General features: G+C 37.6%; 1 protein-coding gene across 8 annotated transcripts in view; it reads right to left on the minus strand.

Annotated features, from left to right (window-relative positions):
• The window catches only part of RTTN (rotatin), a 180,895-nt gene that overhangs the window by 84,205 nt on the left and 81,106 nt on the right, over window positions 1-15,584 (minus strand). For all 8 annotated transcript variants that reach the window (XM_078346992.1, XM_035271328.3, XM_054244299.2 and 5 more), the window contains 2 exons: window positions 14,275-14,494; window positions 231-359 (listed from right to left, as the gene is read on the minus strand). In XM_078346992.1, the coding sequence (XP_078203118.1) occupies window positions 231-359; window positions 14,275-14,494 (349 nt within the window). The remainder of the gene's footprint in view (window positions 1-230; window positions 360-14,274; window positions 14,495-15,584) is intronic.

A 15,584-nucleotide genomic window follows, 5' to 3' on the forward strand; every position in this document is an offset into this window, starting at 1 on the left:
AAAGGTAGTTTTTCAGTGAATGCAGATTTTAATCAATTTCAAATAAAATTCAGATTTGTTAATATACAACTTCTAAGAAACATCCTAGTCAAAAATCATTCTTGTTTCCTAAACAGAAAAGTCAAAAGAGACATTTTAATGTAGCAAGTTTATGTGCTTGAAATGTGCTGGATATAGCACATTCCTTTTCAACTAGCTGTTCAGAAGACAGACAGCTTTAATGCGCTCACCAAGCTCCCAGCCTGGGCCATCATCTCATGGGATAAGTGAAGCAAGCAAAGAATTGTGCTCTTTGTAACACCTTTTCCCATGAAGGACATAGCATTTCCTCCACGCTCCACATAAAAGGAAGTAATGACCTGAAAAACAAATGTAAACAACTTCGTGGTGGCTTTATTCTCATGGTATACAAAGATCAATAAATACGTAACTGTCTACTGACTTGGGTAAATTGAATCCTAACCTTATACAGTTATAATTGTCTTAGTTCATATACTTAAAAATGAGTAAGATGATAAATTTTATGTTACAGGTATTTTACCACTGTTAAAAAGAAAGAAAATATTCTTCGGCTTGCATAACATAGTGAGACTCAGCCTCTACTTAAAACAAAAAAAATTAGCCAGGCATGCCAGTGCATATCTGTAGTCCCAGCTACTGGGGGGACTGAGGAGGGAGGATCACTCGGGCCTGGGAACTGCAGCTTGCGGTAAGCTATGGCTTTACCACCCAACTTGGCCTGGGTTACAGAGTGAGATCCTGTAATTTTTCAAAACGAAAACAAAAATTCTTCGTTGCAATATTTTTCCATTTAAAGTTTGTAAAAAAGATGTGTGGTGCCCTCCTAGTACACAGTTGTAACTTAGAATATGTTTACATGCTTTAAATGGTATGGTATCCTTCAAGAATCTATAAATAATTAGTTGAAAAATATACATAGAAATTGCTAGCACTATAAAACTCATTACCAGAGTTAGGTCAGATTTTCTTGAATTATGGTTTAAATGTAAATAGACATTTCCTTACTCATGAGTGATCTTAGATTTCTACTGCATATTTGAGTATATGCTTATTTACTTCACTGGTTCTCAACTTTTTTCTCTCCCATGCTAACTATATGTAGCCAACACAGTTTAAAAAAAAGATTTGTTGTTAAGTCGAAACAATCAAAAGTACTTATTATCTGCACTAACAAAAAAGAGTATTTTAATTCACCCACCCAAGATCTCAATGCTTTTATTCAGCATGGAATCCTTCAATGTAAGCCATTTTGTCTCAATCTATCTTTTGGGCTTTTTTATTTTTCCAACTCATGCAGCAAAGTACGTTATAGGTATATTTTAAAGATAGCATAAATCATGTTAATAAAAGCATCTAATTGGTAGATGCTTTGAGAAATTTGACATGATTTAGAATTTGCATAAAACAAACAAATTAAAATTACATCTGAGGCATGGTTGCTCACACCTGTAATCCCAGCCCTGTGGGAGGCCAAGGTGGTGGATCACTTGATGTTAGGAATTCAATACAAACCTGGCAAACATGGTAAAACTCCTACCCTACCAAAAATAGAAAACTTAGCCGGGCATGGTGGCACATGCCTATAATCACAGCGCTTCAGGAGGCTGAGGCAAGATAAGTGAGCCAAGATCAAGCCACTGCATTACACCTTGGGTGGAAGAGTGAGACTCAGAATAAAATAAAATAATGTCTGAAAAATAAAACGAGATTGGCCAGGGGTTAACAACTGTGGGTGATACCTACATGGACTATATTCTACTATTTTTTCTATATTATGTCTGAAATTGCTCATAATTAAAAATTTTAAATTTTTTGTATTACGCTTTAAGTTCTGAAATACATGTGCAGAGTGGGCAGGTTTGTTACATAGGTATACACGTGCCATGGTGGTTTGCTGCCCCCAACAAACCGTCATCTACATTAGGTATTTCTCCTAATGCTATTTTTTCCCTAGGCCCCCACGCCCTGACAGGCCCCGGGGTGTGATGTTCCCCTCCCAGTGTCCATATGTTCTCATTGTTCAACTCCCACTTATGAGTAAGAACATGTGGTATTTGGTTTTCTGTTCCTATGTTAGTTTGCTAAGAATGATGGTTTGTGGCTCACGCCTGTAATCCCAGCACTTTGGGAGGCCGAAGCAGGTAAATCACGAGGTCAAGATATCGAGACCATCCTGGTCAACATGGTGAAACCCCGTCTCTACTAAAAATACAAAATATTAGCTGGGCACGGTGGCGTGTGCCTGTAATCCCAGCTACTCAGGAGGCTGAGGCAAGAGAATTGCCTAAACCCAGGAGGTGGAGGTTGCGGTGAGCCGAGATCGCGCCATTGCACTCCAGCCTGGGTAACAAGAGCGAAACTCTGTCTCAAAAACAAAACAAAAAAAAAGAATGATGGTTTCCAGATTCATCCATGTCCCTGTAAAGGACATCAACCCATCCTTGTTTATGACTGCATAGTATTCCATAGTGTACATGTGCCACATTTTCTTTATTGAGTCCATCATTGATGGGTATTTGGGTTGGTTCCAAGTCTTTGCTATTGTGAACAGTGCCATAATAAATACACATGTGTATGTGTCTTTATAACAGAATGATTTGTAAACCTATATGCCCAATAATGGGATTGCTGGGTCAAATGGTATTTCTATTCCTAGATCCTTGAGGAATTGCCACACTGTCTTCCATAATGGTTGAACTAATTTACACACTCCCACCAACAGCATAAAAGTATTCCTATTTCTCCACATCCTCTCCAGCATCTGTTGTTTCCTGACTTTTTAATAATTGCCATTCTGACTGGCGTAAGATGGTATCTCATTGTGGTTTTGATCTGCATTTCTCTAATGATCAGTGATGAGCTTTTCTAATATGTTTGTTGGCTGCATAAATGTCTTCTTTTGAGAAGTGTCTGTTCATATACTTCACCCACTTTTTTTTGGGGTTTTTTCTCACAAATTTGTTTCAGTTCTTTATAGACACTGAATATTACCCGTTTCAATTGTGAAGTTAGGGTGTCAATTTTAGATCTTTCCCACTTTCTCCTGTGGGCATTTAGTGCTATAAATTTACCATTAAACACTGCTTTAGACATGTTCCAGAGATTCTGGTACATTGTGTCTTTGTTCTCACTGGTTTCAAAGAACTCGTTGACTTCTGCCTTAATTTCATTATTTACCCAGTAGTCATGCAGGAGCAGGTTGTTCAGTTTCCATGTAGTTCTGCAGTTTCAAGTGAGTTTCTTAAACCTGATTTTAGTTTGATTGCACTGTGGTCTGTGAGACTGTTTGTTATGATTTCCGCTCTTTTGTATTTGCTGAGGAATGTTTTACTTCCGGTTATGTGGTCAGTTTTAGAATAAGTGCAGTGTGATGCTGAGAAGAATGTATATTCTGTTGATTTGGGGTGGAGAGTTCTGTAGACGGTCTATTAGGTCTGCTCAGTCCAGAGCTCAGTTAAAGTCCTGAATATCCTCGGTACTTTTCTGTCTCACTGATCTAATATTCACAATGGGGTGTTAAAGTCTCCCACTATTATTGTGTGGGAGTCTAAGTCTCTTTGTAGGTCTCTAAGAACTTGGTTTATGAATCTGAGTGCTCCTGTATTGGGTGCATATATATTTAGAATAGTTCGCTATTCTTCTTGCATTAATCCCTTTACCATCATGTAATGCCCTTCTTTGTCTCTTTTGATCTTTGTTGGTTTAAAGTCTGTTTTCTCAGAGACTAGGATTGCAACCCCTGCTTTTTTTTTTTCTTTCCATTTGCTTGGTAAAACCTCCTCCATCCCTTTATTTTGAGCCTATGTGTGTCTTTGCACGTGAGATGGGTCTCCTGAATACAACACACCAATGGGTCTTGACTTTCCAATTTGCCAGTCTGTGTCTTTTAGTTGGGGTATTTAGCCCATTTACATTTAAGGTTAATATAGTTCCATATAAATCTGATCCTGGCATTATGATGCCAGCGGCTTATTTTGCCCATTAGTTGGGTTTCTTTGTAGTATTGATGGTCTTTACAATTTGGTATGTTTTTGCAGTGGCTGGTACTGGTTGTTCCTTTACATATTTAGTGCTTCCTTTAAAAACTCTTGTAAGGCAAGCCTGGTGGTGACAAAATCTCTCAGCATTTGCTTGTCTGCAGAGGATTTTAATTCTCCTTTGTGTATAAAGCTTAGTTTGGCTGGATATGAAATTCTCAGTTGAAAATTCTTTTCTTTAAGAATGTTGAACATTGGCCCCCAATCTCTCCTGGCCTGTAAAGTTTCTGCACAGAGATCTGCTGTTAGTCTGATGGGCTTCCCTTTGTGGGTAACCAGACCTTTCTCTGTGGCTGCTCTTAACATTTTCTCCTTCATTTCAACCTTGGTGAATCTGATTATTGTGTGTCTTGGGGTTGCACTTCTGAAGGAGTATCTTTGTGGTGTTCTCTGTATTTCCTCAATTTGAATGTTAGTCTGTCTTGCTCGGTTAGGGAAGTTCTCCTAGATAATATCCTGAAGTGTTTTTTCCAACTTTCTTCCATTCTCCCAACACTTGTACACCAATCAAACATAGGTTTGGTCTTTTTATATAGTCCCATATTTCTTGGAGGCTTTGTTTGTTCCTTCTCATTCTTTTTTCTCTAATCTTGTCTTTCATGCTTTATTTCAATAAGTTGATCTTCAATCTCTGATATCCTTTTTTCCAATTAATTGATTCAGCTATTGATACTTGTATATGCTTGACAAAGTTCTCATGCTGTGCTTTTCGGCTCCATCAGGTCATTTATATTCTTCTCTAAACTGGTTATTCTAGTTAGCAATTCATCTAGCCTTTCTTCAAGGTTCCTAGCTTCCTTCCATTGGGTTAGAACATGCTGCTTTAGCTTGGAGAAGTTTATTATTACCCACCTTCTGAAGCCTACTTCTGTCAATTAGTCAAACTCATTCTCTGTCCAGTTTTGCTCCCTTGCTCGTGAGGAGTTGTGATCCTGGTGAGGAGTGGTGATCCTTTGGAGAAGAAACTTTCTGGTTTGGGGAATTTTCAGCCTTTTTGCACTAGTTTTTCCTCAACTTCCTGGATTTATCTCCTTTTGGTCTTTGATGTTGGTGACCTTCAGATGGGGTTTTTGTGTGGATGTCCTTTTTGCTGATGTTCACGCTACTCCTTTCTGTTTGTTAATTTTCCTTCTAATAGTCTGGCTCCTCTGCTGCAGGCAGGTCTACTGGAATTGGCTGGAGGTCCACTCCACACCCTATTTACCTGAATATCACCAGCAGAGGCTGCAGAACAACAAAGATTGCTACCTGTTCCTTGCTCTGGAAGCTTCATACCAGAGGGGCAGCTCCATCAGATGCCAGCCAGAGCTCTCCTGTGTAAGGTGTCTGTCAACCCCTGCTGGGAGGTGTCTCCAAGTCAGGAGGCATGAAGTCAGGGATCCACTTGAGGAGTCAGTCTATCCCTTAGCAGAGCTCAAGCACTCTGCTGGGAGATCCACAGTTCTCTTCAGAGCCAACAGGCAGGAATGTTTAAGTCTGTTGAAGCTGCACCCACAGCCACCCCTTACCCCAGGTCAAAAACTTAAAATTTTAAGTGACTATGTTAAAAATAAAATATCGAAATGATCAGGTCCTATTATCTTCCTCTAGGTCATCACTGGAGATATCTAACATCTGTGATCTATGTAATGATTTTTAATTCTAGCTTATAATTGAGAAGCCAAGAACTTTGACGATATTTCCTTTTAATTTGGTAATTCTGTCAGACTTCTGGAATTATACATCATGTATCTGATTTAAATATTCACCTATCATAGTTGATCATGCTTAAAGTCTCATTTCACATCTACAAAAAGCAAATACTCATAATCAAATTTCACTGTGCAGAAACAAACTAATCTTTTATTAGAAATATAGTTCCCTTCCAAAAACAAAAACAGCTTTAATTACTAAGAAACTATGAAGCAAATCATTTGGACCAACAATGACTTTGCTTCAAAATCCACTCCCATAAGTCTTACTTTATTCTTTAAAAGAAGAGTTTGGCCAATCTTGGTGGCTCAGTCCTATAATCCCAGCACTCCTGTAATCCTTTGGGAGACAGAGTCGGGCAGACCATGAGGTCAGGAGTTGAAGACTAGCCTAGCCAACATGGTGGAATCCTATCTCTACTAAAAATTTAAAAATTAGCTGGGCATGGTGGTGGGCACCTGCAATCCCAGCTACTCAAGAGGCTGAGGCAGAAGAATCACTTAAAACTGTAAGGAGGAGGATGCCGTGAGCCAAGATCATGCCACTGCATTCCAGCCTTGGCAAAAGAATGAAACTCTGTCTCAAAAAAAAAAAAAAAAGATTAATTTATTCATTTTAGTATGACAGGGATACATGTTTATATAATTAATAAACTAAGCAGAACAATCCAAGATTAAATGTTACCCTGTTATAATTTCTAACAAAAGTGACAGATTTCTTCCTAATATTTTCCTGTCATTTAATATAAAGACATAAAGATTTTCTTCTCAAGATGTTTTATGAAGCATGAAATGAACTCCTTTTTAAACCAAAGATTTGCTAATCAAATTTTTCATAACTGCTAAACATTACATAACAGGGACTGTGCCTTTTGTGTCTCTATTAGCTAATAAACTGTTACTAATTTTTATTACCTCAAAGACAACTGAACATAGAATGGGCTATTGCCTTTTTGCCTAAACTTCTTACCTAGAACTAAGCCCTTTTGTTGTCCAATACCATAAACAGTTCATTTTAATTTCTGGTCTAAAGGTGTGATCTAAAGTCTTGGTACATTATTTAAAAACAAAAGCACTTCTGAAAGTTTCTAAACACAAATGAGGCAATACTTCACTTCTTCTTTAGTTACTGCTACAGCAGGTCCTCACCTATTCCTGATTTCAAACAGCTAAAACTCACTTTATAGAGGAGACACACTCTACAAAAAGTTTACAAATAGAGTATTTATAAATCACATTACAAAAAATGCTATAAACTAGGTACTTGTAAGTTGAATTATGTATTTTTATTTTTTTTTTTGAGATGGAGTTTTGCTGTTATTACCCAGACTGGAGTGCAATGGCACAATCTCGGCTCACCGCAACCTCCGCCTCCTGGGTTCAGGCAATTCTCCTGCCTCAGCCTCCCAAGTAGCTGGGACTACAGGAACGCACCACCATGCCCAGCTAATTTTTGTATTTTTAGTAGAGACGGGGTTTCACCTTGTTGACCAAGATGGTCTCGATCTCTTGACCTCATGATTCACCCGCCTCGGCCTCCCAAAGTGCTGGGATTATAGGCGTGAGCCACCACACCTGGCTGAATTATGTATTTTCTTAAATTTTTAAACTTTTAGGTTCAGGGGTACATGTGAATGTTTCTTACATAGGTAAACTCAAGAGAACAAAGTTACAACACATCAGAAACTCTGGGACACAGATAAGGCAGTTTAAGAGGGAAATTCATAGCATTAAATGCTTACATCAAAAAGTTAGAAAGATCTCAAATTAATGACTTAACATCAAAACTGAAAGATTTAGAGAAGAACAAATCAACCCTAAAGCTAGCAGAAGACAAGAAATTACCAAAATCAGAGCTCAACTGAAGGAAATCAAGACATAAAAAAGCATTCAAAAGGTCTCTGGATCCAAGAGTTATTTTTTTGAAAAACTTAATGAGATAGAAAGGCCACTACCTAGACTAACTGAATTATATTTTAAATGCACTAGAGGAGCTGACTTCCTAGAAATATTATGATTAACTCTTTAATGTACATGCTTTTAAAAATTCATACATTTCTGATCACAGACAGCATAAAATAACTAATTAGTATACTGACAGTTGAGCCTTTCAATATTTATACTTAAAAAATGAAATTTCCTGTAATCCCAGCACTTTGGGAGGCCAAGGTGGGCAAATCATGAGGCCAGCAGTTCGAGACCAGCCCGGCCAACGTGGTGAAACCCTATCTCTATTAAAAAATACAAAAAAATTAGCTGGGCATAGTGGCAGGAGCCTGTAGTCACAGCTTCTGGGGAGGCTGAGGCAGGAGAGTCACTCGAACTCAGGAGGTGGAGGTTGCGGTGAGCCCAGATCGCACCACTGAACTCCAGCCTGGCAACAGAGGGAGACTAAGTCTCAACAACAACAATGACAACAACACAACAACAAAATAAAAATAAATTTATTTTGTTAAAGGTACTCCAGTAAATTACATATTAAATTTTATAGTACACCAAAGAGTATTTATAATCTTTAAATCTATTTTTAAAAACAAGATGTGCTTTTGGAAAAAAAATTCTAGATAGGACCAGACAAAGTATGATTTACTACTGAATACATATACATTATTTAAATCATTATTTATTAATGAAAATACAAAAGTAAAACACATATTTTTATAATCATTTATGTCACATTTCCAAAATGTTTTTCAAACTGTACTTAAATTAAAATACTGCATATAATATATATGTATTATGTAGCATATATATTAATTGATTCACTAACCACTATGTAAAAACCATGGTGCTAGGTCAATGAAGTAGCCATGGGATAGTAGAAACAGCCCAAAGATGATACTTAAGCTTGCAGTCTACTACAGCAATGCAGAAAACATAATAAAAGTCCAAGTACAGTGGCTCATGCCTGTAATAGCAGCACTTTGGGAGGCCAAAGTGGGAGGACTGTTTGAGCCCAAGAATTCAAGACAAGCCTGGGCAACATGTGAGACCCCATCTCTACAAAAAATAAAAATAAAAAAATCAGCCAGGTGTAGTGGCAAACACCTATGGTCCCAGCTACTTGGGAGACTGAGGCGGGAAGATCACTTGAGCCCCGGAGGGAGGCTGTAGTGAGCTGTGATTGTGCCACTGCACTCCAGTCTAAGCATCAGAATAAGACTCTGTCTCAAAAAAATAAAGTAAAATAAATAAAAATACATTACATAACAGCCACATATATAAACTGTTACAGGTATATAACCTACAGGAAAGGGCAAATAATATTAGCTAATTATCCAACTTTGGAAGAATAAGAAAAGGCTTACTAACAGAAGGCCAGTAAATAAGTTAGATCTTAAATTTTTGTAGAGATTGCCACTCCTAAAAGAGAGAAAACTACATGAAAGAAGTCATCTTTTTAAAATGCATTTTTATTCTGGAAAAACAGCCAGATATAACTGAAAATTCAGAGACATGGGAAAAAAACTACAATGGAGATTAAACTCAAAATGCAAAATTGAGTCTTATGCTCTTTAAAAAAAGAGGTTTGGATTAAAAGATTTATGTTTCTGAAAAATAATCTGGCAGTAAATAGAGGCTGTATGCTGGCAAGAAGGTACCCATGGCATGAAAAAAATGTAGGAGGTTAGAGATACAGTTTGATCAGAAAATTCCATGTCTAGAATGCCTATCAGTGTATTAATTCACTTATCTTTCTAAATCTAACTCTACAGTGCCTCCTACAAGAGTCATTCTTGAGGTCCTAACATAGTTAACAATCAAAACAACATTGACAGATTTGTCCAGTAAGAAAACAGTGAGGAATTTTTTTTTTTATTCTGACAGTTTATTACCTACATAAACAGCAAAAGCAAGAACAAAGTTGACAGCTCCTGGTGTCCCTTGCACAGGATGACACTGAAACAAAGGGACCAGATGACTATAACACAGATGATAGGTCACTCTGTTGCTGAGAAGCCTGTGCCATGTTGCAGTAAAGCGGTTTTATAACCTGCAGCTATGCCCCAAGGAGAGCAAGGCAGAAAGCCTGGCCCTCATCAGGACCCAGGAACCAATAAGAAACAGACTTCCTAACAGTCAGTGAAGTAAATGAGAATCAACTTTGTATAGTCAGCTGCTCATAAGCCTTTCATGTTCTCATGTTCCAGGAGGATCACCGGAAGTACTACCAAGGTTTAGATGAGCTGTGGTTAAGCCTTGTGTATGTGGCCCAAGTGCAGATGTGCAAAATTGTCAGGCCACTGTGGTGAAGCTGTTCTCATAAAACTATGTACAACCATATCACTGTTATATTTATGATATCATGATAAAAATATTTTAACTTAAATGATGATGAAAACATGGCATAAGGCCATGCTTAGAGGATTAGAGCTAAAAATGCACATTTGAGAAAGCCTTAAAAAAAAAAATCAATGAAGTCAGACTCTACCTTAAAATGTTAGAAAAACAGCTGTAAACTAAACCAAAAGTAGAAGGAAATAATACATATTGGAAGAAATAAAACAGGAGAAAATATTAAAGAGAGGGGATCAGCAAAGCCAACGGTTCATTCTATTAGGGAGATCAATCAAGAAAAATTGACAAAGGAATAATTAATGCCTGATTGAATGGAAACTTCACTACAGATTCAGCAGACATTTAAAAAGTAAGATGATTTAATGAATAATTTCATAGTAAAAAATTGAAAATTTAGATAAAAGTTTTAAAATTCTATAAAAACATAACTTTCCTAAGGCTGACATATAGAAAAAGAAACTCTGAATGATTTTAGATCTACTTAAAAAGTCATTTCATAATTTACAATCTTCCCAAAAGAAAACTGCAGGCCAAGATAGTTACACCATCAAATTCTACCCACATTAGAGAACAAAATAACACTAATACAAATCAGCTATTCCAAAAAAAGAAAAAAAAAGAGAGTTACATAAAGGAAAAGTTAAAATGGTTGAAAATGTCATATTAGAATCTCCTCATCCCATTAATTCTGTCACTCTCCCATTTTAGTCATAAAAATGAAACGATTTTGATGTTAAAAACTTGACAAACTCTTTATGAGAAAAAAGATGCAAAATTCGACAAAGTTTTTTACACAAGAATATAGGTAGAATAATTCTAAAAACCTGAGAGACCAAATCCATTAATACATGAAAAGAATAACACATCACAACCTAACTGAAATGTTTCCAGAAATGCAAGGTTGTTTTAACATTTTTAAATCAATAAATAATGAAATATAAAAATCTTATGAGTATCTTAAAAGATACAGAAAAAAGCAATATACAATTGTGAATTAAAAAACAAAGCTCCTAGCAAAACATGACAAAAAACTTCCTCAATTTGATTTTTCTTAACTGACAAAAACAACTATAAACAGCATACTGAAAGGTTAAAGATTAAAGGCTTTTGTTTTGATATTGGAAACAAGGATTGCTGGATACATGATCAATGTATAAAAATTGGCTGTATTTACATATTTCAGTAACAGAAGATAATATTTCCCCGGCAGAGACCCAACGAGAAAAGAAAACTTCAGGTCAATATCCATGATGAACATAGATGCAAAAATCTGCAATAAAATATTGGCAAGCCGATTGCCACAGCAAATCAAAAAACTTATTCATCATGATCAAGTAGGATTCATCCCGGGGATGCAAGGCTGGTTCGACATACGCAAGTCTATCAACGTAATTCACCACATAAACAGAACCAAAAACAAAAACCACATGATTATATCAATTGACGCAGAGAAGGCATTTGACAAAATTCAACAGCCCTTTATGCTAAAAACCCTCAATAAACTCGGTATTGATGGAACGTATCTCAAAGTAATAAAAGCTATTTATGACAAACCAACAGCCAATATCATACTGAATGGGCAAAAACTGGAAGCATTCCCTTTGAAATCTGGCACTAGACAAGGATGCCCTCTCTCACCACTCCTATTCAATATAGTACTGGAAGTTCTAGCCAGAGCAATCAGGCAAGAAAAAGAAATAAAGGGTATTCAAATAGGAAAGGTGGAAGCCAAATTGTCTCTATTTGCAGACGACATGATAGTATACCTAGAAGACCCCATTGCCTCAGCCCAAAAACTCCTGAAACTGATAAGCAACTTCAGCAAAGTCTCAGGATATAAAATCAATGTGCAAAAATCACAAGCATTCGTCTACACCAATAACAGACTTAAAGAAAGCCAAATCAAGAGCGAACTGCCATTCGCAATTGCTACAAAAAGAATAAAATACCTTGGAATACAACTCACAAGGAACGTAAGAGACCTCTTCAAGGAGAACTACAAACCACTGCTCAACGAAATCAGAGAGGACACAAACAGATGGAGAAACATTCCATGTTCATGGTTAGGAAGAATTAATATCGTGAAAATGGCTATACTGCCCAAAGTAATTTACAGAATCAACGCTATCCCCATCAAGCTACCATTGACTTTCTTCACAGAACTGGAAAAAACCACCATGAACTTCATATGGAACCAAAAGAGAGCCCGCATAGCCAAGTCAATTCTAAGCAAAAAGAACACAGCGGGGGGCATCACACTACCGGATTTCAAACTATACTACAAGGCTACAGTAATCAAAACAGCATGGTACTGGTACCAAAACAGAGATATAGACCAATGGAACAAAACAGAGGCACCGGAGGCAACAAAACATACATACAACTATACAATCTTTGATAAACCTGACAAAAACAAGCAATGGGGCAAGGATTCCCTGTTTAACAAATGGTGTTGGGAAAACTGGCTAGCCATGTGCAGAAAGCAGAAACTGGACCCCTTCCTGACACCTTACACTAAAATTAACTCCAGATGGATTAAAGACTTAAACATAAGACCTGGCACCATAAAAACCCTAGAAGGAAATCTAGGCAAAACTATCCAGGACATAGGAGTAGGCAAGGACTTCATGAACAAAACACCAAAAGCATTGGCAACAAAAGCCAAAATAGACAAATGGGACCTAATGAAACTCCACAGCTTCTGCACGGCAAAAGAAACAGTCACTAGAGTGGATCGGCAACCAACAGAATGGGAAAAAATTTTCGCAGTCTACCCATCTGACAAAGGGCTGATATCCAGAATTTACAAAGAACTCAAACAGATTTACAGGAAAAAAACAAACAAGCCCATTCAAAAGTGGGCAAAGGATATGAACAGATACTTTACGAAAGAAGACATATATGAGGCCAACAATCATATGAAAAAATGCTCATCGTCACTGGTCATCAGAGAGATGCAAATCAAAACCACATTGAGATACCACCTCACGCCAGTTAGAATGGCGATCATTAAAAAATCTGGAGACAACAGATGCTGGAGAGGATGTGGAGAAAAAGGAACACTTTTACACTGTTGGTGGGAGTGTAAATTAGTTCAACCATTGTGGAAGACGGTGTGGCGATTCCTCAAGGCCTTAGAAATAGAAATTCCATTTGACCCAGCAATCCCATTACTGGGTATATATCCAAAAGACTATAAATCATTCTACTATAAGAACACACGTACACGAATGTTCATTGCAGCACTGTTTACAATAGCAAAGACCTGGAATCAACCCAAATGCCCATTGATAATAGACTGGATTGGAAAAATGTGGCACATATACACCATGGAATATTATGCAGCCATCAGAAACGATGAGTTTGTGTTGTTTGTAGGGACATGGATGAATCTGGAGAACATCATCCTCAGCAAACTGACACAAGAACAGAAAATGAAACACCGCATATTCTCACTCATAGGTGGGTGATGAAAAATGAGAACACATGGACACAGAAAGGGGAGTACTAAACACTGGGGTCTATTGGGGGGAAAAGGGGCGGGCCAGTGGGAGGGGGAGGTGGGGAGGGATAGCCTGGGGAGAAATGCCAAATGTGGGTGAAGGGGAGAAGAAAAGCAAAGCACACTGCCATGTGTGTACCTACGCAACTGTCTTGCATGCTCTGCTCATGTACCCCAAAACCTATAATCCAATAAAAAACTAAAAAAAAAAAAAAAAAAGGAAGATAATATTTCAAATAATATGCTCATTTTCACCAAAACGCAAGAATGTTCATAGCTGTAGCATCCAAAACTGCACAAACTAGAAGAATAAGAAAAATCAAACATCCTTTAAAATTGTACAGAGTATGCCGTATACAAAATGCCTGGGGCCAGAAGTGTTCTGAATTTTGGAGTTCTCTGGATTTTGAAGTATCTGTATCATATACTTACTGGTTGAGCATCCCTAATCCAAAAATCCAAAATCTGAAACGCTCTAGTCAACATTTCATTTGAGCATCAAAAGTTTCTATTTATTTTGAAAATGAGGGTCTTTATACAAGTGACCTTCCTTACTTATCTATTAATAAAAATCACTAAAACATTTCACTATTATGACATAAATAATGCATAATATTCTACAATGAATACAATAATATATAAAGGACTTGTGAACTGGCACAAAGTAAAAGCAATCACTGAGTAGTAAACAGCTACCAATCTGGGAACCATTATGTTCACTTACCTCAAGGAGCCCTGACAAATACTTCACACATATATCGAGAGGCTTTGTGAGAGGAGAATGTGAGCTCCATCCCGGAAATGCAGTGAGGTTAGCCATCCCTCGTAAAGTCCGCTCAAGGGATGGCAGGCCATAGAAATGAGGCGCATCCGTCACTTTCAGACACTGGAGCAGTTTCAGAGCCAGCTGTGTTTGAAAAACGTAAAGAAGTTCCAAGCATTTCCTATGGATGCAAAAGAAGGAAAATCAACCACCAAGAAGTATAATGGGTTTAACGGGTGATCTTACTGGCTATAAAAGGTTACTTAAACTCACAGTAATAGAAAAATATGAACTAGACAAAACGGCAGAAAGCATTTTCTATCGAATAAAGACTTTCAAGGAAAGCATAAAATACCAATGAAAGAATGTCATATAAAACACAAGTAACAATGACACTGGGCCAGGGGCAGTGGCTCACATCTATAATCCCAGCGCTTCAGGAGCCTGAGGTGGGAGGATTGCTTGTGGCCAGCTTGGGCAACACAACACGGTGAGACCTCATTTCTACCAAAAAATAATAATCATAATTAAAAAAAAATTAGCCAGGTGTGGTGGTGCATGCCTATAGTCCCAACTACTTAGGAAGCCGAGGCAGGAGGATCTCTTAAGCCCAAGAGTTCAAGGTTACAGTGAGTTAAGATTGTGGCCCTGCACTGCAGCCTGGGTGATATAGTGAAACCCCATATCTTAAAAAAGAAAAAAAGGGAGTGAAAAAAAAAAACACAGAATAGGAAGAAAATATTTTCAAATCATGTAAGGGATTAATATCTAAAATATATTAAGACCCCCTTCAACTTAACCACAAACAACTCAATTCAAAATCAGCAAAGATGCTGAATAGGCATTTCTCTGAAGAAGATAGACAAATAGCCATAAGAACATGAAAAAATGCTCAAAATTATTTTTCTTTTTTTTTTTTTTTTTGAGACGGAGTTTCGTTCTTGTTACCCAGGCTGGAGTGCAATGGCACAATCTTGGCTCACCGCAACCTCCGCCTCCTGGGTTCAGGCAATTCTCCTGCCTCAGCCTCCTGAGTAGCTGGGATTACAGGCACGTGCCACCGTGCCCAGCTAATTTTTTTTTTTTTTTTTTTGTATTTTTTAGTAGAGACGGGGTTTCACCAGGATGGTCTCGATCTCTTGACCTCGTGATCCACCTGCCTCGGCCTCCCAAATTGCTGGGATTACAGGCTTGAGCCACCGCGCCTGGCCTCAAAATTATTTTTCATGGGGGAAATGCAAATAAAAACCACAATGATACCAGTCTACACT

This window comes from Callithrix jacchus, chromosome 13 (assembly GCF_049354715.1).
Source record: "Callithrix jacchus isolate 240 chromosome 13, calJac240_pri, whole genome shotgun sequence".
Taxonomy (NCBI): Eukaryota; Metazoa; Chordata; class Mammalia; order Primates; family Cebidae; genus Callithrix; species Callithrix jacchus.